The 25,398-nt window shown below is 35.9% G+C and overlaps 1 protein-coding gene across 2 annotated transcripts in view; it reads left to right on the top strand.

Moving 5' to 3' along the window:
• Positions 1–25,398, top strand: part of LOC139138875 (solute carrier family 4 member 11-like) — a 72,754-nt gene that overhangs the window by 39,629 nt on the left and 7,727 nt on the right. For both annotated transcript variants that reach the window (XM_070707449.1, XM_070707450.1), the window contains exons 2-12: positions 3,022–3,062; positions 9,000–9,207; positions 10,988–11,066; positions 11,556–11,773; positions 12,506–12,621; positions 13,655–13,859; positions 14,522–14,635; positions 22,864–22,996; positions 23,355–23,428; positions 23,831–24,023; positions 24,674–24,780. In XM_070707449.1, the coding sequence (XP_070563550.1) occupies positions 3,022–3,062; positions 9,000–9,207; positions 10,988–11,066; positions 11,556–11,773; positions 12,506–12,621; positions 13,655–13,859; positions 14,522–14,635; positions 22,864–22,996; positions 23,355–23,428; positions 23,831–24,023; positions 24,674–24,780 (1,488 nt within the window). The remainder of the gene's footprint in view (positions 1–3,021; positions 3,063–8,999; positions 9,208–10,987; positions 11,067–11,555; positions 11,774–12,505; positions 12,622–13,654; positions 13,860–14,521; positions 14,636–22,863; positions 22,997–23,354; positions 23,429–23,830; positions 24,024–24,673; positions 24,781–25,398) is intronic.

Here is a 25,398-nt window from a genome sequence, read left to right on the forward strand (position 1 = left end):
CTCTCAATGAAAATTTTCTTGACCTTATACCAATCTGTGCCAATTTAGCTATACAGAGCTAGCAACTCTGATCTGCGAATTGAAAGGAAGAAATTCTTTATGTGAGAAATGATGAGGAAGGGATGTGAAATCTACTGTGTGGTGATCAGTGGTTGAATTCATCACACAATTGACATTACACTGGCTCGATAGTCTTCAGTTAGCCTGAAAATCAGCTTGTCTGAGCTACAACAGGAAGCAATGAAAAATATTCAAAAGACAAATTAGTTAATGATTATTTAATTATTTTTGTTCCAGATAAACAAGAACATTTTCATATGCTTCTACCTTATGTACATAGAAGTTAATACAAATAGCGTAATTTTAATTGTGAGCAGTACAAAACGTCATAGTTGACAAATGTTAGTAATGGACCTTACAGTGTACGGCAATTTGGATGTTAACAATAACATTATATAAGGCATTATTTTTGGAGTAGAACAGGAAATTTTATTTTAAAGACAACAAAAACACTAGTCAAAGAAATTTTTTGTATTAGGTTACCACTAACAGAGCTTTAAAAAACTCATTAAGCGAGTTCAATATACCAGATTATTTTAAAAGGACAGCTCATGTATTTACAATGTTTTTAATCATATGTGCTAGGATGATATTTGTACAGACTAGGTCACTTTGTTTTAAGACCCATAAAGGAAATCTTGAGATCCGCTGATGCCATATGTTTATCACAGACAAGAGTTTAGAGAAGTCTGTCAATCACACACGGCAACAAGACACATTGACTGTACATATTCTCTGCTGATTTGTGGCAGCAGTCCAACTCAGGAGAATTCCATGCATAATTGAAGAAGATTTGTTCAATTATACATAGAGGACCCCAGCTGTTCGCTTGAGAAAATATTCTATACATTTATTCATTGATTTCTGGGACTGTTGTAACAGTGTGCATGAGGACAAAACCTGCTACATAATGGCCACTGTGAATTTTAAATTTAAATTTGCACAAAATTGAAATGATCAACATTGCTAATAAAATATAAGTTAAGGAGAACTGCATTATTTTAGGGGACTGCTTGGCTTGCTCTTTCTGAGGATTGCAGGATCCCGATGCTTAAAACTTGTGTAATAGACACTTTGTACTTGAAGTAATTTGTCATTGTTAATATTTTTCATGACGCTCTGCTTTTGTCTGTATACACACATATATATATATATATATATATATATATATATATATATATGTATGTGTGTGTGTGTATGTATGTATAATTTAGTGATTTACCCCTTGTTTTAGCTCAATTCAAAGCTTTTTAAGTGAATAATGCTTTTTGTGACAATCACAACTTATGAATTTTCACCCCTCCAGTTTACTTAAATTTAATCAGTAAATTTAAGGTAATTTGTTTCCGTACTGTACAAAAAAACTTTGATTTTGAAAGATAATGGGTGAAAGCTTCCGTGAGGAATGTTTCAGCAAATCTTTCAATTTCAAGGAGAAGTACTACATGTTCCTAAACCTTCAGGAATTAATCCACAATGTTGTTGAACTCACTACGCCACATACCGGTACCAAACACATATACATTGTACCTCTCATTTCCTTTCAATGGTATATATGAAAAATGTGAGAAGTTTAATCGAAATTGGGCAAATAAGGGATTATGTATCAGGAATGATTCGATCCATTCCAGAAACAGACTAGGTCAAGTACATTTGAAAATCACTATTTTGTTTATAAGCATCATATTGTCTCTTATGGGAAACAGATGTCAGCTTAATTCATTCCAAGGTTTTTTCTACAGTAGGTAAATTGGTATCAATGCACAGGTCAATTATTTTTCCTCCATTGCGCGACAAAATGTCTTTCCAAAATATATACTACGCTCTGACCCCCTCCCCCCCCCCCCCCATCAGAAATCATGTGGTCCTTCGATCAACTTAAAGTATTTTGCATTCTGCAAAATGATGTGCGTGCATGTAGACAGTATGGCCAGATTCATAAATCAGCTCATTAGCGGAGAAATCATAAAACGGTAACCATGGTAACCTGATACTGATTTGTATATAAAGATATACTTGAAGGACACCGTGAAACCCCGTAAAAAATCATGACTGTGGGTGTACCATCAGTATTTAAACCCACAGATTACTTCAAGCTTTTGCAGTACGCTTGTTATACCACATTATGTCTTTTTAACTAGAATGAACAGCTTGCAAAAAGCAGTAACGTCAAGGTATATATATTGGATCGGTGCCGTTTGCATTTTAATGTACATTGGGCATGAATGCAATCAGTGACGGAGTCAATAAAGCCAGGCAAAGAGTTTTCTCTACTTAAACAAGTGGCATGCACGTATTGCAGCCGCAGGAAGTTGATAGGCATAGACTGTCTGATCTAACCGTGGCTTAACTATTTTATCACACTTTCCCCCACCAGATATCTTATGAAACTATCATTTATTGATGCTTTTTACAATGGGGCAGAACACCTGTGTTCTTTGATGTTTTCAACTTTTTATCATGTCTGTTCACAACATGCTGACCCAGAGGCTGAAATATTATGTTCTGTATAAAGCTTTGATGCCCATATCTCACTTGCACTTCCTGCTGTAACTATCAATTTGCTGCATGAATTTCCCTGACCTAGCCGTGACATATTCTGTGAAATATGTTTCTCAATAAATTGTCAATATTTCAAATTCAAACAGGGTATTGAAAATCTATAGCCTCCGTTATTCCATTCAAACAGGTAGTAATAAAATATTGTTACATCTACAAAAGAAATCCATTCATACATTTGATCACTCAATATGCTGTAGCTTAATATTAAGCAGTCTTAGTCTTAGAGAAGCTTGTTTGAAATGGATTGCAATCCTTTGAAAATTTCAACTTCATCAATTCCCCCAGAATAACTGGAAATTCCGATCAACACAAGCTACATTTCATGTATTAAATTTGTTATTTGCGTTGCATTTTAATTCAGTAGTAATTGTTTTCTCAATTTCTTTTTTCTGTTTTCAGAGGATGAAGAAGAAGTGACACTAATGTATGCGCAACATGAGGTCAGTTTTGTACTTTTGTTTTATTTCCTCGTAAGATTCGAGTGCCATCGTGATGGCAGTCAACACACTAGTACATCATCATTTACCTACCCTACAGCTCGATCACTCTCGCAAATGAGAAATTTGAGCCTTTATTTCTTTTCTGACGTTTTCTTCACTGATGTGTTCCTCATTCATATCACTCATGCACTGTGTAACTAACAGGCAGAAGGTGGAGAGAGGCGATCTGTGTTCTTAGAGTTGTCACTATTTTTGGGGCCTGTCGATCATAAAAGCTGATGCGTGAGGAACATAATTTATTTATTTTAGCACCCCTCGCTTTCCCCTCAAAGTGAAACTCCCTACTGTGAAAGTGATTTCAGAATAAAACCTGCAAATTTCTCATTGCGATAATTGGTGCATGCAAAATGAATTGAGGTCTGAAACCCCCCCCCCCCCCAAAAAAATGAAGAAATGTTTCTCATGCATCAGCTTTTATGATCAAGGGTTCCTTAAAAATCCTAGTTAATATGTGGTCTTTTTTCCTCATGCATTGCTAAGAGATCTGTCAACGTATAAAATTTTCAAAGAAATTGTGATATAATTTCCATAGTATCAGTTCTCATAAATTCATTCCATTTTGGGATATATTGAATTATTCATGAATCAAAAGGTCACTTTTATGTCTTTCATTTGAAATACGATGTCTTTATCTCTTTCATAAATCAAGATTAAGTCCAATTTATAACTTTCTCAGAAGTTACAGAAAATTTTCCTGCCATGAGATATATTGCCTGAAAATCTGAGTATTGTAAGGATGTAACTTATATGGATCAGCATCGATAGAATTGTGGCACAATTAATGTGGCATGCTGTTACTCATAAAGTTCAGCATATTGAAAAGCTTTTTGCAGATACTGATACTGATATCAAATCCTGAACTTTTAAAAGCTGAAACCATGGAATCTCATTATTTGTATTGAAAGATTTTTTCTTGTCCTTTCCATTATCTGTTCAATCAGCTGATGGGTCTGTAGGGTAACCTTCTGTGTATTAATGCACACGTGTGTTTTCATTTGGAGTGTAATCAGACAACTTACACTTATTAACCCCGTGACTGGAATCAATATAAGTACCAGGAAGGATCAACATTTGATGGCTGATTTTAAAATGTTAACCTAAAATGAAGTCGGCGCTCTATCATTAATAGCCAAAGTAGAGCCGATTGTCGTGATCTTTTTTTGAGACTGGAATGAAAATGAAATGACTAAAGAACAATTAATTTTATGAAGAGTAAAAAATAAATTTGGCATCCTATCAGGTCCTGGACAATATGCAGGTCTGATATGGACTGGACGGTGCATTGCTATCAATTACTGTAATTATAATTACAAACATTGTGGGAACACACAAATGGCAAAATTTTAGTCAAGTGAAACTTATTTTAATTTATGCTGCATTTTAACTGTCAATCATTTATCCATTTCTTGGGGGAACTAACATAAAACATTACCCTTAATCATTAAGCTGAGTTCATGTACCTGTTATAAGTTTATAATAAGGTTAGATAAATATAATTATCTGATTCATGATAAGGAAGTTTGCTCACAGGTTAATCACTGGAAGATAGATAAGTATCTGTATGTTTGTGCTAACTTGCTGTCTGTGTTGTCTGCATGCAACCCTTAGTGGATATCAAAGTTTCATGTAGGCCCAAGTTAGTAAATTCTCCACTTTATGTCCATCCAAACTTTTGAGAATTAAGTCAGCTTGTGAGTACGGGGACACTTCAAAAGATTTAAAACAGACTCAAATTGCAGCTCAATATGAAACATACATCATGTGAAAACTTAAGATGTTGTGAAGTCTCTTAAATATTAAAGCCCCAGTGCTGCTAACTTTTGATGATATTTTCATTATTTTCATTTTATAAATCAATTGCAACTTCTTATTCTACTGACCCAAAAGAACGTTGAAACACTCACTATTTGGCTTGTCAACTTGGCATCTATATGTGTAAAATGCATGGTTATTGGTTACATTTGAATTCTACTCCGGACCAGAAGTCAGTTTTCAACAATAACAATTCAGTTTACAACCAAAGGGGCTGAGTTGACAAGCTGGATACTGTGTATATCAACATTCTTTGGGTTCACATTTAAAATAAACCTGGTGAAATTATCATTTAAAGTTACATGTAGCATTACTGGAGCTTTAAACTAAAAATTATTACATATTACATGGTTTGATGGTCAGAATATTACCACCAAAAGAAAAGTTATGGCACAATTTTGTGATGGGGAAAGTATTTACAATAAAAGTTTGTGGCGTCAATTCTTTGAAAACCATAAACCTACATTTGAATCAACGCAAAGCAGAATTGCCATGTGTAGCTTTTAATTTTGGCCTATTTTGCATTTGAAGTTTCAGAGAATTACTTTTAAAAGTTTAACATAAAGTTGAGATTCAATTTTGACTGAATCGTTATATAAAAGTGCCTGTATGCAGGTCATCGAATGCCACATATGGCATAAATATAATTATCATATGGTTTATTGAAATGGAAAATCGGAAGATTTCTAGATAACAGAGTTCAACAATGATGATAAAATCCAAGACGCATCAATGGATGAGATGATTATTCAATACAATACTTTTGACATTTTATGGCCGGTGCGTTTAACGCCTGTATGCAGTACTGCGATCTTGCCTCCATCACATTTGAAGGTAGAACATTGTATGAAATACTGTATTAAGTTACACACAGACCCTGTTTAATGCAAATTTCAACACAACACGTGTGTAACACGTTTTGTCAATGTTCTTTGATAAAAACTCATGAAAACGTCTGTTGCACATATATCCTATTTACACAGTGTTGTTACTCACCAATGTTTTCTGAATATTTGTATTTTTTTTTATTGACATAAATATACTTTTAAATCAAATATGGACCTTTTTATGTGTACATTGGTTGCAATTAAAAGTTAAAATTTCCTTATCTAATGTACATGTATATAACATTTGAAAATTTATCAACAACTGCATAAGTCCGATTCTGAGCTTGCAAAATTTGAAAAGTTGTGTTATATAGCACTGATGGCACTTATGCAGTCGCATTACTTGCCGGGAGAGAACAGATAAAAAAAGAATGGCCACTTTAAAAAAAATTCCTCCACAATGCAGTGATAATTATGTTCCACTAAGTGCAAGCAGCTGTTACTTTCATAGTCATTGAAATGTGAATAATTCTGGTAAGGCTTTGATGCAAGTAGATTGCGGCTTTCAATATTTCCTTTGCTTTTCCATATCCTTCCAAAAACCAACCAAAATATTGATGCTGCACAATCACTCAAAATACAGTCATATTCCTTACAGCAATTGCATGCCTTGCGGTTGAACAGATGCGAATGATTCCACATCTTTTGTTGATGTATAGACTTGGTATACATACATCATTGCACCGTATTCAGTCCAAATGCATTATTTTGTACCATAGAAGTGTTTTATCAATTTTCGCAATAGAAATGTATTGATGACTGTTGTGAATGAAAAGTGAAAATCCTTCCCTGTTCCTAATTACCATACACCTGAGAAGATATGTTATCCACATTATGCTAAAATCAATATAAAATGTGTTACCTGACAGTTATAGGTGCTGGTTATGTTAGCGCTTCTACATCGAGAAAAAAAAGGACAGTATCACAAAATGTACTTGAGCACTTAATTGAACAGCAGCTCGAAAACATGGTGTGAAATTCAAGTGTGTTTACAATACATCTTTGCATGAATATCTGTCCATGTGAGCTAGAAAATGATGACATGTTGTGTTAGTCACTTGATGAGGGTATTTACCAGCTTTAAGATAGTATGCGCCTCGAAAGTGAAGGACTTCAATTTTTTAGGGGCTCCTACTTTCCTCAAAGAATCTTTCAACCGTTCTCTTTCAAAATCACGAATAAAAATCGGGGGGTCACTTGAGATACAAATTACCCAAGATTTACCGTTATTTGAAATCGAAAGTGGCGGCCATCCCTCTGTTGACTCTATGGAGAAAAAATGAAATTTTTGAATTCTGAAAAACTGGGACAGTAAAAATTTTTCTTACACCAAGAGCTTTCAAATGAACCCCCACAAGTGGTAGATCAGAAAAGAATCGGAAAAGTTTGAGAGTTCAAATATCTGTCCCTTAGGCACACTCTACACTGAGCAAGAATTGGATAGAACAATGTTACTGTATAAAGAATCATTAACAGGTACCAAAGAGCCTGATAATGTTAAAGGTAGTATATTGCGTCTTAATGAGGGACAGATATTCAAACAAACGTACTTCTTTAGTCTGCCACTTTATAGGAGCTTATTTTGAAGCTCTTGGAGTAAATAAAGTTTTTAACAGCTAATTTTTGTAAAAATCTAAAATTTGTGTTTTTCTCACACATGGGGATGCAGTGGCCATTTTGAATTTCAAGTGATCATCAAATATTGGTTTATTTGTTCGTCAGTACCAATGTTCAACAGTAACCCCTGATTTTTAGTCCCCACTTCAAAAGGGATTGATTTAAAGTTTTTGTACTGAAAGTTTTAGCAAAAGTTAAATCTTTTTTAACCCTTTGAGTGCCAAAGTCAATTTTTGTCACCCTCATTATACCTCAGTCAATTTTTGTGAGATTTTTGCCAAAATTTTGATAAAAAACTGAGGCAAATGAAATGTTGTGTTCATTTGGTCCAAAATTATCAGAAAAATTACAGAAAAGTTCATTAAAATTGTGAAAATGTTGGACTAAAATTTTGGTGGGAAAAAATACACCACTCAAAGGATTAATTTCGAGATACTGAATGTAATTTATTGAGATCACTTGGATGCATGATTGACCTACCAGGGTTTTAAACACTTTGCGCATCAAATAAGGCAGGCATGACTGGCAACAGCAGAAACGTTTGCAGTTTCCTAAATACAGTTATTATTAACATTCGTTACACAAGTAACAAATTTTATAGCAGGTATCCTAGGATATCAGATAAGCAACTTTAATAGGGACAGCAGAAATCTTACAGTAGATCCCAAACTATGAACCGCGTCGTTACCCATTCCATAGCATAAACATTGAATGTTATGCCACCATATTAAAATAATGTCATTCTGTCATAAAAGTTATTAAATGTGTATCGGAGTTGTTGTTAAAATTCCACCGAGCCACTATCTTGTGCAGCTTAGTAACATATATTTCCTGTTTCTGTGATATGACGACGCTATATTTTGCAACATAATGGTGACCAGCTCACCCATAAAATTTTAAGAGCTACATCACAAACTGATTATAAGCTCATACAGACATTGCATATATATTTTAATAGCATTCACTGTAAGCCTGTTCAGACAGTGGGTTTGCTTGTTACAGTGTAATATTATATGCCTTCCGGCCATCATTAGGATCCGCTGCATTTACAGCAATCATCCCTCTTATTCATCTTGAAAGCTACAAATAATGTAAACACGCAGACATATATTATATGTCTTCAAACCCCTTCACTGCAAAATTTACAACTGCGTCTCCGCTGTTTTAACCAATCCATGTGATTTATTTGCACACTAGTTGAATTAGCGTAAAAGAGCCACAAGCTACTGATTGAAAAAAAAAACACGCTGTTTTGTATTATTGATAATGTCAACAGCCTTGGTAAATTAATGGCATTCACAAATATCCTAACATTGACGATTGTAGAAAATTAGAATAGTACTTTACTGAAGGAAGATGTTGACTCAGTTGAGTTGTACATGTGCAGGCTACAGTACCTGCAGGATTATTTCTTAGCTTTCATTAGCATTTTTACATCAAATTGTACACTGCAGACACACGTAAACATACACACAAACATAGCAGCTGTATATTTATTATTATTATTCTTAGAGCTTGTCCTTTAGAATGATATTTTCCCCGTTTCCTGTTTTAATGCCAGAGTGTACCCATGAAAGATTTCCACTCTGAAGTAAGAGCCACCCTGGATATCGAACAGTTTCTCAGCCAAGCCGTTCTGCTGTTGGATGTCTCCGAGAATGTACTTCAAGAGGTCATTGACCTTTTGCTGAATAAGACGCTAACTTTCCTAGATGAACCACAGACAGTAATCAGCGAGGCCAGGGGTTCTCTCTTCACGCACGATTCAGGTAAGCTTCTCCTTTGCTTCAATCATTCTTAAAGGAGAATTATTCTTCCAGTTCACTGACAAGTCTAATTTCTCCCCAGTGAAAGGAAAAATTGTCACGGATCTCAATGCTTCGTTTTTTCTACTTTAAGCTTTACTAAAAAAATTCTCACTCAATGGTGTTTCAATTCAGATGAAAAGGCAGCTCTGTGAACCTTCTTTTCGTAATTCACTCATTGTTGTGTGAATTCAGTCCATATGCTGAGAAGTTTTCACCAGCGTGTATATGACATACGACTGCTTTTCATATGAGAGTGAGGTTATGGATCCTGCTACGAAATTAGGTCATACGCAATTAGGTTACTAATACACAATATGCATTAAAAGTTAATGCATTTATGTTAAAATAGAAATATTGCTGCAGTGAACCTCTCCTTACAACATTTGAAAAAATGTGGAGTGCGTGCAGTTTGTTTGAAATATTGCCCACCATGAAATAAAAGGCGGTTAATATTGATATCTTTTTAGGGTGCTCCAAAGAGTGCTGACACCGTCTGTGTCAGCTGTTCTTCAATTACTCAGTGAGGCGTTGGGGGAAATATACACTCTTGTATCATATATGAGTACTAGTATACAACTGTGAAAGATCCAAAATCATACTGCTTTTCACATACTGATGTTTGGAGGAAACGTAGTGTGAAAAATAAATGAACTGTTTCAGATTATTCCATCTTGATTTTACCTGTCTTATATTTTTATGCCTTGAAGAGGGGATTGGTATTTGACGACAGTGTGTAATTGGATAGGGCTGTAGAATTATCCATTTTACTGTGCTTCCCCCTGATTTTAAACCTTTAAACAACAGACTTTTGGTAAATTCCTATTGTTTTCAATGGAGTGGATGGACTTTTACACAGGGAAACAGGGGTTGAAAAGGTTAATCCCCACTAACAAATAGCATACCAGTGAGAAAGTCTGCAGGCACACCCTGATCTACAGTGTCTCCAATTTCTATTGTAAGCAATTTTATAAGATTGTACAACAAGGCATAAATGGGTTAGAAGTGTTGATGATCACAATATTTCAAGGGATTAGAGTTGGACTAATTTTTTGAGGTATGACTCGCATACCAAAGGTCTAATTTAAAGCAACAATTTGTCACTCATGTATGCATGACAAAAGTGTTCATATAGTTAACAATTTAAGGCAGTATAAATCTGGTCAAGATGGTGCCTAATGTGTGTTTCACTACAATTTTTAACTTTTTCTGGTTAATTAGTATGTGGAGTTCACATTACTATTAATACAGAGCAGTCAATAAATATTTGTATAGGAGATTCATCATAGAAATAACATCTCTCCCATACATCTTACAATTCAGTGCACCTGTAAATCTTGTTGCTGGGAGAATTACAGGTGGATGTGTGATGTGTTGCAATATTTAGCTTTTAAGTTAGTTGTATAATTAATAGCTGTATCTCATAAATTTGACTATGATTTACACTATGCTTACTGTATATTTGCATGGCTGTTATTAGATTAAATATAATTCGATACTATTTACGTAATTTGTCATATAAATTTATAAATGGCATATATTTTATAGAATATACATAGGAATGATTAAAGATGGTATTTCCAAGGAAGTAACAATCAAGCCATGTATGTCAAATAATATCAGTTAGAAATTAAAATGGTAAATTCAACATATGCACAAATGATTTCAGGTCACTCTCACAGCTTGTGTGGCTATCGGGAGTTAATTTTATGTAAATAATGTACTGTGTATTTTCTTTGGACAGTTCAAACACTGGCCAAGACCATCCAAGGCGTCAGCACTGGACAGGGATTTGACTACGACCAGTCATGGATATGTGTACTGTGAGTATACAACGGCAGCGGAACATTTTGTCTGATAACACAGCGAGTCAGAAAAAAAATAATATAGTTTACCTTCGTCTTGTGAAGAAAAAAAATAATATCAACCACTGAGGTGTATCCTCAGCTCTGAATATAGACATCTTAAAAAAAACCATAACATTCATACTGGAAAGAATACCACTCACTCTGTCCGCTCTGTACAGTGGACGTACAATACATACTCATACTACCTTTGTAATTTAATGAAAAGGTAATTCGAAACTTGTAACAGATAATAGAAAGCAGAAAATGAAAGACATGCTGCTTACGAGTTGAGGTTTATCAAATTAGAAAAGATCATTTGTCAATATGAGAAAAGAATGATAGACTGTCACAGGTGCTGATGCTGTGGCTTTTACAAAAACTCACTAGATTTTTAAATAAGTCAACATGATAAAAACTATATCCAAATAATGTCAAATTTTCCTCATCTTTATTTATTTCAAACAGGTGCAACTGTATGTCTCTCACTAGACGACATGTTGCTATAGCCAGGCTGAAACATCCGGCTAACTTTGGCAGGACAAGCCAGGAAGTGCGCTTTGTGATCCTGATACTGGCACCAACCAAGGAGAAAGGAACCAAAAACGCCCTGGAAACCGGAAGAACATTTGCCACCATCTTTGCCGATATTGATTTCAGGCAGAACTTGCTTGGAGCTAGAACAGGTGCAATGTCTGTTTCGAATTGTTCAAAAGGAAATCGCATCCATATATTCTCCAGGGCAAACACCATCACTGAAAATAATTAGTAGATGTTTTTAAGGTGTTGCAGTTTAGACATCATATGAGAAGAATGTGTTACTAGCTAACAATTTAGCAAATCAGTGAATGTTTTGCAGTGTAGTGAAGTAGATGTTTTTGTAAGACTCCATGGCATTGGTTTACTTTGCCTTTATAAAGAGTCATTAGTCTCATTGTTTGAGTGATGATGTAACCCCTCCCAGGCCATTATTGACGAAAGCAAACTTTGCATGACATAATGTATGAGGCAAAGCCAAGTACATTATGGAGTGCCAAGTTTACTTGAGTCCATTATGAGCCAAATGGGGTACGTTATTGCTGTTATTTTGTAGTTTTAGCAATACTAGGGAATTTGTAGATGTAGAAAACATCTGGGGCCCCAATACTGGATAATCGGATACATCACATGGGGATGATGTCACAAAATTCACTGATACTGACAAAGCTATACTGTAATTATTATTATATGTGCTTTTGTACTATTGTTTATAAATACCAATGTGCAGTTGAAAACAACAGTTATAAGTAGGGAGATCAACATTCACTCCAATATGTCACTGTCTTGATTAAGTTACAAGTGGGTCAGTTCAACACCAGACTTGTCTTTCTCATACTCACTTTTTGTAATACTCATGATTTTCTGTCTTTGATACGCAGAAGAAGAGTTCAAGAAAATCCTTAATAAACACACTCAGGACCTAGCTGAAGAACAGAGTCGCCACAAGAAGAGACTGACCACCAGCAAGCCGTGTGGTGAAGAAGAAGAAGATGAGGTGAGTGTGAATGAGTGACCATTTTGAATGTTTTCAAACAGCATTGCCGTTTGTTGTACAAAATGTAGGATTGTTTCCAGGATGTTCTTGCAAAATCTCAAGTGTTGGACTATCGCCTCCTCACTGACATTCTTGTTTGTTTTCGGTTACAAAATTTATTACTTGAAGGAGACTTTTACTGTATAAACGTCTGTGCATCACCAGGTGCCAGACAGTGAAAAAAACAAAAGTTAGAAATGTTTTGCTTGTTAGAGAGCGGTCTTGTGTGGCTAACGGCTGCAGGACCATGTTGGCAAATGCAAGACTAGTACATATACAGGCAGTTCTATGCTGTAACTAACTTTGAGCAAAAGGTGAATTCTAAATGTAATCCTCAAGATTTGTAATTAATAAGGAACAAAGCTCAAACGCTGTAGAAGGATTTTCTAATTCTGTAGTCATCCGTTTTTGATCAGCAACAAATACCGTGGTAAATTCACCTTTGTACTGTTATAACGTGGCAGTACCACTGGTACTCTGATCACTGACATTCTACAGCCATGGCCTCTGTGTTTACTGTATGATAGGCACAACTTTTAAGGAGCTAAGGCCAAAAAAAAATAAATTGTGCTGTTCCAATAACATGGTTTTCAAAAAATAGGGTAGATAGGTCGGCAGGGATTTTTTTTTGCAAAATATGTTTATTTTTAAATATACATTTTTCAGGGGTTCAGGGTGGTCAAACACTGGCCACCACATTTCCAGAAAAATGTAGCGTACATATAAAAGGAAAAAACAAACATAAAAGACATCCTCGATCAAGCAAAAATCAAATGCCAAGTAACGAACGCATGATATGGGTTTTTCTTTCTTTTTTTTTTACTTCTGTGTTTACGTAGCTCTAAAAAGTTTAGGGTCGGCAGGTAAAAAAATAAGGTTGGTCGGGTTATCGGAACAGCACAATTTTTATGTTCGGCCTAGTGATTTCTTCATATTGCAGTTGCAATTAGTTTACACTGAATGTGAATCACTGAGAATAATCCACTTTCTGTAGGATAAAGGATGCCGGTTTGCTGGAGGTCTCCGTGACGACGTCATGCGGCGCCTACCACACTATCTCAGTGATTACAAAGACGGCATTGTTGGACACAGGACGCCTCAGAAAGTGTTTGCCACCACAATATTCCTGTACTTTGCCTGTATCCTGCCTGCCATTGCGTTTGGTGTGTTGAATGATAAGAACACTCATGGAATGATAGGTTAGTCTAGTTAAAACCTGTTTTCCAAGTGTAGATTGTTTTAACCCAATAATATTTTTGTTCCCCATTCTGTCATGATATTTTCTTCTCAAAGTGATTTCTATCGTATGATTGATACTTTGATACTTGTTCAGGTGTCAATAGCTCAGTAATAGTTTGCTAGTGGACTTTGAAATATTGTTCATCAAACTCTGCCTACATGTCCACTGTGACGCCAAGTTCTAAATATCTGTAGAAATAATTCAGCATAGACAATAGAAGAATAGTAGAAGCAGAACTTTTCTGAATCTGAAAAATCTGTAAAACTAAGCTGAAAAATGTGAACCATTAGATTAAGCTTATGCCTACAAACTCTGCCTACATGTCCACTGTGACGCCAAGTTCTAAATATCTGTAGAAATAATTCAGCATAGACAATAGAAGAATAGTAGCAGCAGAACTTTTCTGAATCTGAAAAATCTGTAAAACTAAGCTGAAAAATGTGAACGATTAGATTAAGCTTATGCATGGATTACTTTGCAAATAAATCCTTGTATTATCCAAAAATACGGAAAAAATAAAAAACATGTGTAGGGTAGAGTCCTGTATGAAATCTGTGAGACATAGTGATCGAGACATTTGTTATCTTGACAGGGCTATTATTTCTTTATTTCTCCCTCTAGATGTGAAGAAAGTCATATTTTCCCAGGCAGTTGGTGGTCTGTTCTTTTCTCTGTTTGGAGGACAGCCGTTAATTATTTTACTGACAACAGCACCACTGGCACTATACATTAAAAGTAAGTCATTTCAACTCTTATGTATGGGTTTTCTTCAACTTGTGAAATATCTGAACCTAGTGTAAGACCAGGTCAATATGTCGCAAACTTTCTCTGGTATACCGACCACATATTCCTGAGAAATCCAAATGCTGTTTAAGGTGAATTTGCATAAGAAACTCCTCTGAGAGAATACGTACATGTAGTCTGTTTTCAAAGATGATAATATATGGTAGTCAGGTGGCTCAGCAACAAAAATCAGCAAGATCGTTACACGGATGACAAAAGTGCCAAATTTGCTACAGAGGTTCACATATATGTGTAGATCAAAATTAGCTATTGCTCCAAAAATTTGGGCCACCGGAAAGGCTTGATGACGTCATAAATTCAAAATGGCCGCCATTACATTGCTTAAAAATGGTAAAATACGGTTTATTTAACCAGTTTTCAATATTTTTTTGAATAAACTGACAGAAACATTCTGAACTATAAATAAAATATTAAATTGACGCAAATCAATTATTATGATGACGTCATAAAGACAAAATGGCCGACCAAATTCAAAATGTCCGCCGTACTTTGTCTAAAATGTTAAAGCACTGTTAATTAAGCATGTTTTAGCATTTTATCGCCTGAACTGAAATTAACACCCCAAATTACAGACAAAACATATAATTTATGCAAATTAATTATTGTGATGATGTCATAAAACCTAAAATGGCAACAAAAAGTTACAAAATGGCCGATTATGAAGTTAACTATGCTTGGTACAATAGCGCATTTACGTGACAAAATGATATTTTCAAGGTAATGTGTGATTTGTATTAGTATTCCATAAACTCAAAATTAAATATAAATGTACCAAAACTTAGCCAATAAGCTCAACACAAGTAACAACCTCTTATTAGATTATTGATTATTAAACAATGGTTTGTGTTTGAAAAATCGAATCGATATAAAAGGAAATGAAGGCAACTTCACACACTGATTCAACCTTGTTTATGATACTGTATAGTGAGTAGATCAATGTGGTTTCGTGTTAGGGACACATGGTGAGAAACCAGTGAATCGATAGTGCTTTGACCCTCGTAATGTGACCTTGTTCCCAGAAAAAAAGGTTTTATGTTGGTGATTCCTCCTAGCGGCGTTTCGGGCCAAAGTTGGGTTCCTTCTTCAGTCACTTCAATGGTTTTGTATTCCCACATGCTTAGTTTGATGGTAGCCATTGTTCATCAAAGAGAGATGTTAAGATCGTTATGTTTTGATCTGATTGTTGCGTGAATTGTTGTTCAGGCTTTTCATTTGTACTCTCCTGGTGTTTGAATTTTGCTTGAAGGAGAATATCTTGTATGTTTTTCTTCCTTTCATACGTTATTATAGGTTTTCTGGAAAACCATGGCTAGCGTATAATCGCCCTTCTTTAATTTTTTCTAGTTTCTTATCACATTGTTTGATTAGGCTGGTTTTTGATGACGTTGTGCTGACAAGTTTTTTTGTTACATCATTACTCTTGTCTTTGTAGATGGATGGTTGACGTTTTGTTACTTTAACTTCTTTTTTGATACAAGCTATGTCTTTCATTTTGTAATCTCGTTCTTAAAGTTTTTGCGTTGAGAAATTGACGTTTTTTATGAAGTCCAGATTGTTGTTGCATGTACGAAGATATCTGAGTAATTCACCTTTAATGAAGCACTTGAAGGTTGGTGGCAGATAAATGTCGTCAGATGTTTTATGTGGGTTTTACAGTCGAGCCATCTCTCTTGATTGCTTCTCTGGCATTTGAAGACCACAAGGTCAAGGTATGAGATTTTGTCGCTGGAATGTTCAATTATAAATTCCCAACTTGAACGACAAATGTTCTGAATGTTATAAGTTTATGTTCTGTTCCTGAGTAAATCATGAAAATGTCACCTTTTAAACATTTTCATACGAATATTTGACCGGATTTGGGATTTAATATAACTTCTCCGTTTCATGGTATGTGATATCAGCTATTTCTGGTGAGCCCATGCTACATCCATAGATTTGTTTCTATTTTTCTCAGTTGAATTAAAATATGCTGCGTTTCAGAATAATCGACAGTAAGGCTTTCATGTACGTTGTTGGTGGTTTTTTTTTGTATCGTATATGTTGGCTGGTACTGTTTCAGAATCTAACGCTACGGTCACTGCATTTATGGTTTCATTTATGGCATGTTTTTCTACATTTTTTTTATTTCGACAACTGTCAGTTTAACACGAGAAAGACGTGACGCAGGGCCTGAAAATTACGCTAGCCCGATGCCCGGGACAGACTAATTTCCGATACGGACTAGTACAAAAAAGACCCTTACTTGTCCGCGGGCAGACGGAAGATCACGGTGTAGAAGTTTCGTGTCGTCTGACTTTGTGCGTTATCACAGCTTGAAGTTCATGTAATTTGAATAGTAGATCAAATTGCTTGGCAACGCATGACCTTGCCGAGTCAAAACATACCGTAAAGCTGCGAGTGAAATAAAATCGGCGACATTTCTTTTCTAAACTTTGTATCAATCTGTATCAATTTGGGAAAATGCCGTATTTTGGCGGCAACGCATTGTTCGCCATACACTTGCTCAGAAGAGCATAGTCTCTAGCCAAAGGCGTCTCCATGATGAGTCTCTTCAGATTTGGAATTACCGTTACCCATAAAGATGGCAGCAACGAAATCGGTCAAGAACTTTTCGATAACGGAAATAAGAGGAAGAAAACTGACGAGAAAGAGAGCCCACAGAGCGAGGAAAAACTTTCAAAAGATCGGAAATATGACCGTGAGAAACGTGTACGTAAGTTTCAAAAACAGTGGGTGACGTCATGGCCATGGGTGACTTACGACGATGGCAACGAGACGATGTACTGTGCATATTGTCGAAAGTTTCCGCATATTTCTGACAAAAACAGTGCTTTAGTGAGAGGTACTTCAAGTTTTAGAATCGACGCGCTGAAATCGCACGATATCACAAATGAGCATTTGTCCTGTACTCGCCAATATTACCGACAACAAACTGATACGCAGTCAACTTTCCGCTCGTCTGTGGAAGATGTTCAGTCTACGTGCAGTGTACTCGACACACCAATTGCCAAGTCGTTCGCGAAAATGGACGCACAACAGAAGGATAAATTGAGATATTTGTTCAATACCGCATATGCTGTCATAAAGGCCGGAAAGCCATTTTCAGATTTCGAGTTCTTGTGCCGTGTTCAACTCAAAAATGGTTTACCGCTCGGACATAATTACATAAATACGCACGGTTGCACAACGTTTATGAAGTCTATCGCCGATAATTTGAAACGGCGGATTTCTGGAGAGATTAAAGACGCAAATTTCGTCAGTGCACTAGCTGATGGTAGCACCGATAGATCCGTTGTTGAGCAAGAAATAACGTACATTCGTTATGTAGGAAAAGAGAAATTGCCAATAACACGACAAGTCAGCGTTGTCCAAGTGGAGAATGCGCAGTCTCAGGGAGTGTTCGATGCGTTGGTGACAGGCCTCGCGGAAGTCGATCTGAATATGCAGGACCTTCACCCCGACAGCGGAAAGACGCCATCCCTTGTCTGCGCTAATTTTGACGGCGCGTCCGTAAATATGGGGAAGAAAACTGGAGTTGTTACCAAAATCAAAGGAATAATACCGTCGGTAGTTGGAATTCACTGCGTTGCTCATAAGCTTGAGCTTTCCATTTTAGATGCATCTAAACGTCTGAAAATAATGACAGACTTTGAAGAAATACTGAAGGGCATTTTTTCTTTCTATCATTTTTCGCCGAAACGTCGTTGAGAACTAGCCGAGATCTCGAGAATCTTTGAGACAGATTTAGCGCACTTCTCGTCTGTCAAACAAGTTCGCTGGCTAGCGAGTAAAGAAAGGGCCGTCAAAGCCATATCTCGAAATCTGAGATCAGTTGTACTTCATCTACAACACAACGCCACTGCCGGAAACCGTGCTGATGATGCAAACCGTGCAAAGGGGTTTTTGAAAGGAATTACTTCTATCCGGTTTCTGAAGATGATGTTCTTTCTGCTTGACTACCTACCCATTGTATCAGATCTATCTAGAGCATTTCAACTTGAAGATTTGCTCATAACTGAACTTCCTGATAAACTTGAACAAACTGTAGTCAGATTAAATGCTCTGAAATCTGTTGCTGGGAATAACATGCAGTTTTTCTTGCAAAATTACAATGTTGATGATCGAAAGTTTGGTGAAATAGAAATCAGTGGTCAAGCATTGACACCTGAGTACACAGTGTCTGAGTATACAGATTTTATTGATAATACTGTAAACTATATCAGTGACCGATTTGATAACTTGAATGAGCCACCACTGAAACAACTTCAGTGTCTAAATTTCCACAACTGGCCACTGGGTACTGAGGAAATATATGTTTATGGAAATGATGATATGCATGATTTGATGTATGATACTTGTGTATCTTCTTACTTCACAGAGTTTGAAAGAGATTCTGTTTGTAAAGATTGGTTGGCCCTCAAATTATACTGCAGGAGGTTCAGAGCCAACTCTCTTCTCAGTGTTTATTCACTTGTACTACAGTCAGTCAGCATAGTGGGTGAGCCCATGAAAAAGCTGCTTGATTATATGTTTACTATCTCCCCCAGTACCAGTGCATGTGAGAGGGGTTTCTCTAAAGTCAATGTGATCAAGACAGAATTAAGAACCACCATGAATCAAGAGAATTTTCAAAGACAACTTTTTGTAATGTCAGAAGGTCCAGATCTTGAGTCCTTCAACCCTGATGCTGCAATAGCAAGGTGGCTAGTGAGTTGTGAGAGGTCCAGACATGTAGGGGGTCACAAATTGCCTGGCCCACGTGTTAACACACAGCCAGATTTTGAATTTGAAAAATCTGCAAAGTGAACCAACACCTTTATTGAAGCTTATATGACATGATAGACATCTAAACATGTATAAACATGTGTCAGTTGTGTTATACTGCAATAAATCAAAGATATATTTCTGTGATACTACTTGGTAAGAGCATAATTATTTTTTATACCCCACGGTAGAAAATTTCAGGGCAAGTGAGTTTTTGCTACGGACAAGTAGGAAAATTGTGGCTACTTGTCCTGGGACAAGTGGATAAAAATTAAATTTTTCAGGCCCTGCGTGACGCCTTTCTTTCTTCATGTATAATTTTTTACATACAATTCTGCCAAATCATGGAAAATTGTATAAATGGAAAAAGTCGGATAGTAACCTGAGTAGACTTTGTGGCATTGTAGAAACACAGAAATGTATGCTTTGGGATTGCCTGAGACTTGCACGCTTGTGGCAGAGAGTTAGCGATTTTATTTATTCTTGTAAAAATGTTTTAACCGACTTGTCTTTTACAGACCTAATCGTTGGAACTTACAATGCTGATAATTGTATCAACCATGTTATTGTAATTGCAATGTTTTCAATTTACAAATCATGGTTAATTTGCCAAAACAAGGATCTTTCTACTTTTGAGAATTTCTGTGTATTTTCTTTTTTCAAAGAGGAATCACTATCTAGAATGAAAATTGAAAACGAGATTAATAACGAAATTGCTAGACAAAAATGGGAAGGCTTTTTGGTAATTATGTCCTAAAGTATTTTCTACTTATTTGTTAGCATATATGTAGAATCGAACATTTACTATGTAATGGTTGTAACTAAATGAAAATAAATAAATAAATAAATTAAAAAAATGTTTTTCTACATTGATACCACTTCTAATGTTACCAGAATAGAGTTTGCTTGTATTTTTATTGATTCTAACTAGTTAATGAAGTTTTTTTGTCCATGACATATGTAAGTCGTCTTTGCACGATTGGTTTTATGACAAAGTCTAGAAATTCCGAGATTTGGTTGTTGGGCTCGAGCAGCCATTTCTATTGAGACGTTGGATGATGCTTGTTCCTTCTGCTTGAGTTTTTTGGCAGGAGATACCATCGTAGTGTACAAATTATTCTACCTATGGGAATGGGGAAACTGTAAATCACCTCGTCAGTGATCTTCTTGTCGCAGATAAATTATTTCATATACAATTTTCGCCGTATAGTTAATGTCGCCAAGTTTGCCTTAATGTACAGTTACAGTTTACATTTCACAGCTGTCTATAACTTTCTTTCATGTCATTTGTCGTATTCACAATTGCTATAATGCCTCTTACTTTCTTGATGGGTTTTATTGTGATTTGTTTGTTTTTAGACAGATTGTTCAGAGCAGTCTTTTCTGTTAGAGTTATGTTCTTTCTGATGTGGGTTGTAAATGGAATTTCCTCTATCGATCTAAGTTGCTTCGAGACAGTTTTACAGTTTTTGGTTTTCCACTGTTAGTAGTGTCGACATTGGATTTATCTTAGAACAGATGTCTGATTGATCGATTGATCGTTTGTCTCTCATGAAATTGCACAATCTTATGATGCGAATACATTTGTTGATATCTGAGAGGACAATTTTTTGTATAGGCAATTCGGAATGGGAATAAATTTCAAGCCTTTGCTTAATGCTTTGATTTCAACATTTGGTAAGGTTTGATTTGCAAGATTTTTGATGAATCTGAGAATCTTCCTGAGTTCTTGTTTTTGTTTAATCTTCAATTTCTGTTTATGTTCTTCCTGGCGTTTATGTTTTTGGTTTCCAAACAGCAAAAAGATACCAAAAACGAAAGGCAAAGACGCTTTTCATAAAATTCACGAAAGCTGCAAAAAAGCAAGGTAAGCTAGCTTCGAAAGGCAAAAACGTCTTCTCGTTTTGTTAATAAAACCTTGAAGAAACAGTCTATTTTAGGCCAGCACATCCTCCAAAAAGAAAACTATTGTAGCACAATTGCAAAACTATGTGTCTGTCACCACACATCGATACATAAAAAACCAAAAAATTCAACAAACGAAAAAGGCTTCTCAAACAAAGGAAGCAAAAGATCAAAATCACAAACATAAAACCTTTTTTCGGGACTAAGGTCACATGACGAGGGTCAAGGCATGATTTATTCACTGGTTTCTCGCCATGTTTTTCGTTATCATGAAATTACACTACTATTGATCTACTCACTATATCGTAATACTTTCAAAGGTAGAACCGATGCGTAAAGTTGACCTCATTTTCTTTACATTGATTCAGTTTTTTCAGACAGAGGCCATTGTTAAATAATCAATAATTTCATAATAGTTTGTAACTTGTGTTGAGCTTATTGGCTAAGTTTTGGTACATTTATCATTTATTTTGAGTTTATGGATCATCAAGACAAATTGTACATTACCTTTAAATTATTATTTTGTCACGTAAATGGGCTATTGTACTAAGCATAGTGAACTTCATAATAGGCAATTTTGTAATTTTTCGGTTGCCATTTAGGTTTTATGACGTCATCACAATAATTAATTTGTATCAATCATGTGTTGTCCGTAATTTGGGTGTTAATTTCAGTTCAGGGACTAAAATGCTGGACACAGACTTGACAGTATTTGAACATTATCACACGATGTTATGGGGGCTATTTTGAATTTGGTCGGCCATTTTGGCTTTATGACGTCACTGCAATAATTGATTTGTATCAATTTTATGTTGTATTTGTAATTTGGAATGTTTGTGTCAGACTATTCAAAAAATATTGAAAACTGCCCGAACTAGCCATATTTTACCATTTTTAAGCAATATAGTGGCGGCCATTTTGAATTTATGACATCATCGAGCCTTTCCGGTGGCCTAAATTTTTGGAGCAATAGCTAATTTTGATCTAAACGTATATGCGAACCTCTGTAGCAAATTTGGCACTTTTGTCATCCGTGTAACGATATTTTTGTTAAGCCACCTGACTATGGGGTCTGTATGTTCATGAAAAGTCTTTGAAAGTCCTTGAATTTTAACACCTTCTAGAAAGTTTCTGAAACGAATGTTCTTGAAAGTGAAATTGACTAACACTAAATGGTGGGAAATTGATCAGCCACCTGTGATTTTCAAAACTCACGAAATTGATCAGGCATGATATCGTATGAATGATGTTTAAAATTATGTGCAAAAATGATAACCTAAAAAAGGTATTTTGGAGTTTGCAAAGTCCTTGAAAACTGCTGTAAAAGTCTATTGACTATGTGATAAGACAATCAAAACTAATATTGGAGATTGTCAATTGATATCGTTATGTACATAGATAACTAGTACCGGGACTGAAAATCCAAGAACTTCTAAAATTGTTATGTATACATATTACATGACCAATAAAGCATTTTTTTCTCCATTCAGTCATTTACAGTGTGGCAGAAGATTTCGATTTGGACTTCTTCTCTGTCTATGCCTGCGTTGGAATATGGAACTCATGCTTTCTGATTTTATACTCCCTGACTGGTGCAAGCAAACTCATGAAATGGTCAACAAGGTTTGTCTCCAGTGTTCTCCTTTCAGTGCCTGTCAGTAAGAGCTGCAGTAACTTTTACCTTTGGACAATTTTTGCAGTATTTTTGTTCCGTGTATCAACTGTAGTTTCTTGGCTTAATATTTACATCATTTTGAAATACAGTCTCTTGCTTTTTAACTTGGCTTGTAAGAGCTAGTGCAACATTAATTGTTACTGTCGACAATTAATTTCACGTCCAGACAGGACTTTGATTATCAACACAGTAACAATTCAGGACACCTATATACGGTAAATTTTGACCAGCTGAGTAATGGGTACTTCAATACGCTGGGGGGTAGTAAACCTTGAAACTGAAGCTTTCCCTGCATCCCCCATACAGGTCTACAGAAGAGATATTTGCCGTATTCATTGCCATTGCATTTTGTGTTGATGCATTGAAGGAACTTGCACATGGTAAGTATTTCTCTGCTAGGTGAAGAGTTAAATAAACTATTCACCTAAAGAATGGTGGATCCAGATTTATTTTTCTTAAATTTGTAATTTGCTGGTCCTAGGGTGCATCACGTAAGTACATAATAAATGATAAATAGATACCCCTTAGGATTTTGTTTATTTTAGTGATAGCTTAATTTATTTGAACCCAGGAAAGTGAAGTGTTACCAATTGACTGTCAGTAATATTTCGAATGACCTTGTCAAGGAGAGAGACAGGGAAATAGAGACCCATGAATTATGATTATAAGGAAAAAGGTTGACTGCATGGCAGTGAAATTTTTTGGACAAAAAATGTTTGCAAAGTACTGTTAATATACAGAATTCCAAATCTCATGAAATTTTCATTGAAAAATAATTTCAGATTTTCAGCAGAACTACAATTCTGCTGCCTGTGCCTGCGACTCGCCGTCATGCATCGCAAACCTGACCGCGGCAGTGGTGAACGCCACTGGAGATGTGACCTTGACGTGTCAGAGAGAAAGCAGTATCTTGTATCTGCTGCTGTTGTTAGGAACAGTCTGGCTTGGCCTCACCCTTTTCAACTTCACCAAGAGGTAACTATCAGTGTTATTCCATGGCTATCAATGTTCTCAGCCTTCACTGGTATGCACCATTGATGTAACTAGCACTTTAAGACAATGTCATTTGATTAGTTTTGGCATAAGTTTAGGTATTCTCTGTGATGTGTACAGCAAATTAAGCCAGTGTAGCAATCAAATTGCAAAGAGCTTGAGCTGTTTTGGGTCGCTATTTATAGTTTTGGCAATGCCAGTGAATTTGTAGATGTAAAAAACATCTTGGGCAGCAATACTGGATAATCGGATACATTATCAGTTATAATTTTTAGGGGGGGGGGAAATGCGTGACATCACAAAATTCGCTGGTTTTGACAAGCCATAATATAATTGTTTGATAAATGTGTATTTTTTCATCCTAACTTCACTCTCACTCTTGCTATCAAATGATATTGTTTTCACTGTGCATCCCGTTCACACTATAAGTCTGTATGCAAATGATAGGTACACAGTAACTCAGTGTTGGTTTCAGTGGAGTTCCTGACACGATTTCTGTATAGATTATTCAGTATGTTTGTAAGCACAGCCACCAGAATATTTAGAAATAATTCATCTTTCCATCAATGCCGACAGTTTTGATCCAGATGTTTGTAACATTTTTATTCTCATAAAATTGCTGTTGTCGCCAGTCCCTTCCTAGATGCCAACAAACGTGAGATGCTAGCGGACTATGCATTGCCTGTGGCTGTCATTACCATGTCGTTCATTGGATCATTTATCTTCAAGTCAATCCAACGTAAGTACAAAGTCATCTTTTCTTTTAGAGTTAAAAGTGCATTCATGAAAGAATTTACTTTGAATACTATACTTTCAAAGTCATAATTGTTTTGTATGAGTTTGCAATATTACTATATATTGTAAAAGACAGGAAATGTGTTTGCCTTGATCCAAGTAGAATATGGGATTGGAGTGATAAAGGATTGTATATAGTCATTTTTTTATTGACTCAGAGCTATATAGCAAGCTAACTCAGTATTTGATGGACACTGATCAGTGTCAAGTGAAGACCTAATTGTCCTGCATATACAGTTTGTTTGTACTCAATCCTGCAGCCTAGGATGCTGGTTCTGGAGTCGAGTTACATATTGTCCTACAGTCTAGCTATTCCTTTGTACTGTCTAGTTGTTAATCCTGCTGTTTAGTCTGTTAGTCCTGCAGTTGAGTTAGCTAGTCCAGCAGTATAGCTAGTCCGGCTCTCTAGTTAATTTGCTAACCCTGCTGTCTATTTTGCTAGTCCTGCAAAGTCTAGTTTGCTAGTCCTGTTGTCTAGCTGCTAGTTTTGCTGTCTACTTTGCTAGTCCCGCAGTCTAGTTTTCTATAGTCTTGCGGTATAGTTTGCTATATAGTCCTGGAT

The sequence above is a fragment of the Ptychodera flava genome, chromosome 8 (assembly GCF_041260155.1).
Source record: "Ptychodera flava strain L36383 chromosome 8, AS_Pfla_20210202, whole genome shotgun sequence".
Taxonomy (NCBI): domain Eukaryota; kingdom Metazoa; phylum Hemichordata; class Enteropneusta; family Ptychoderidae; genus Ptychodera; species Ptychodera flava.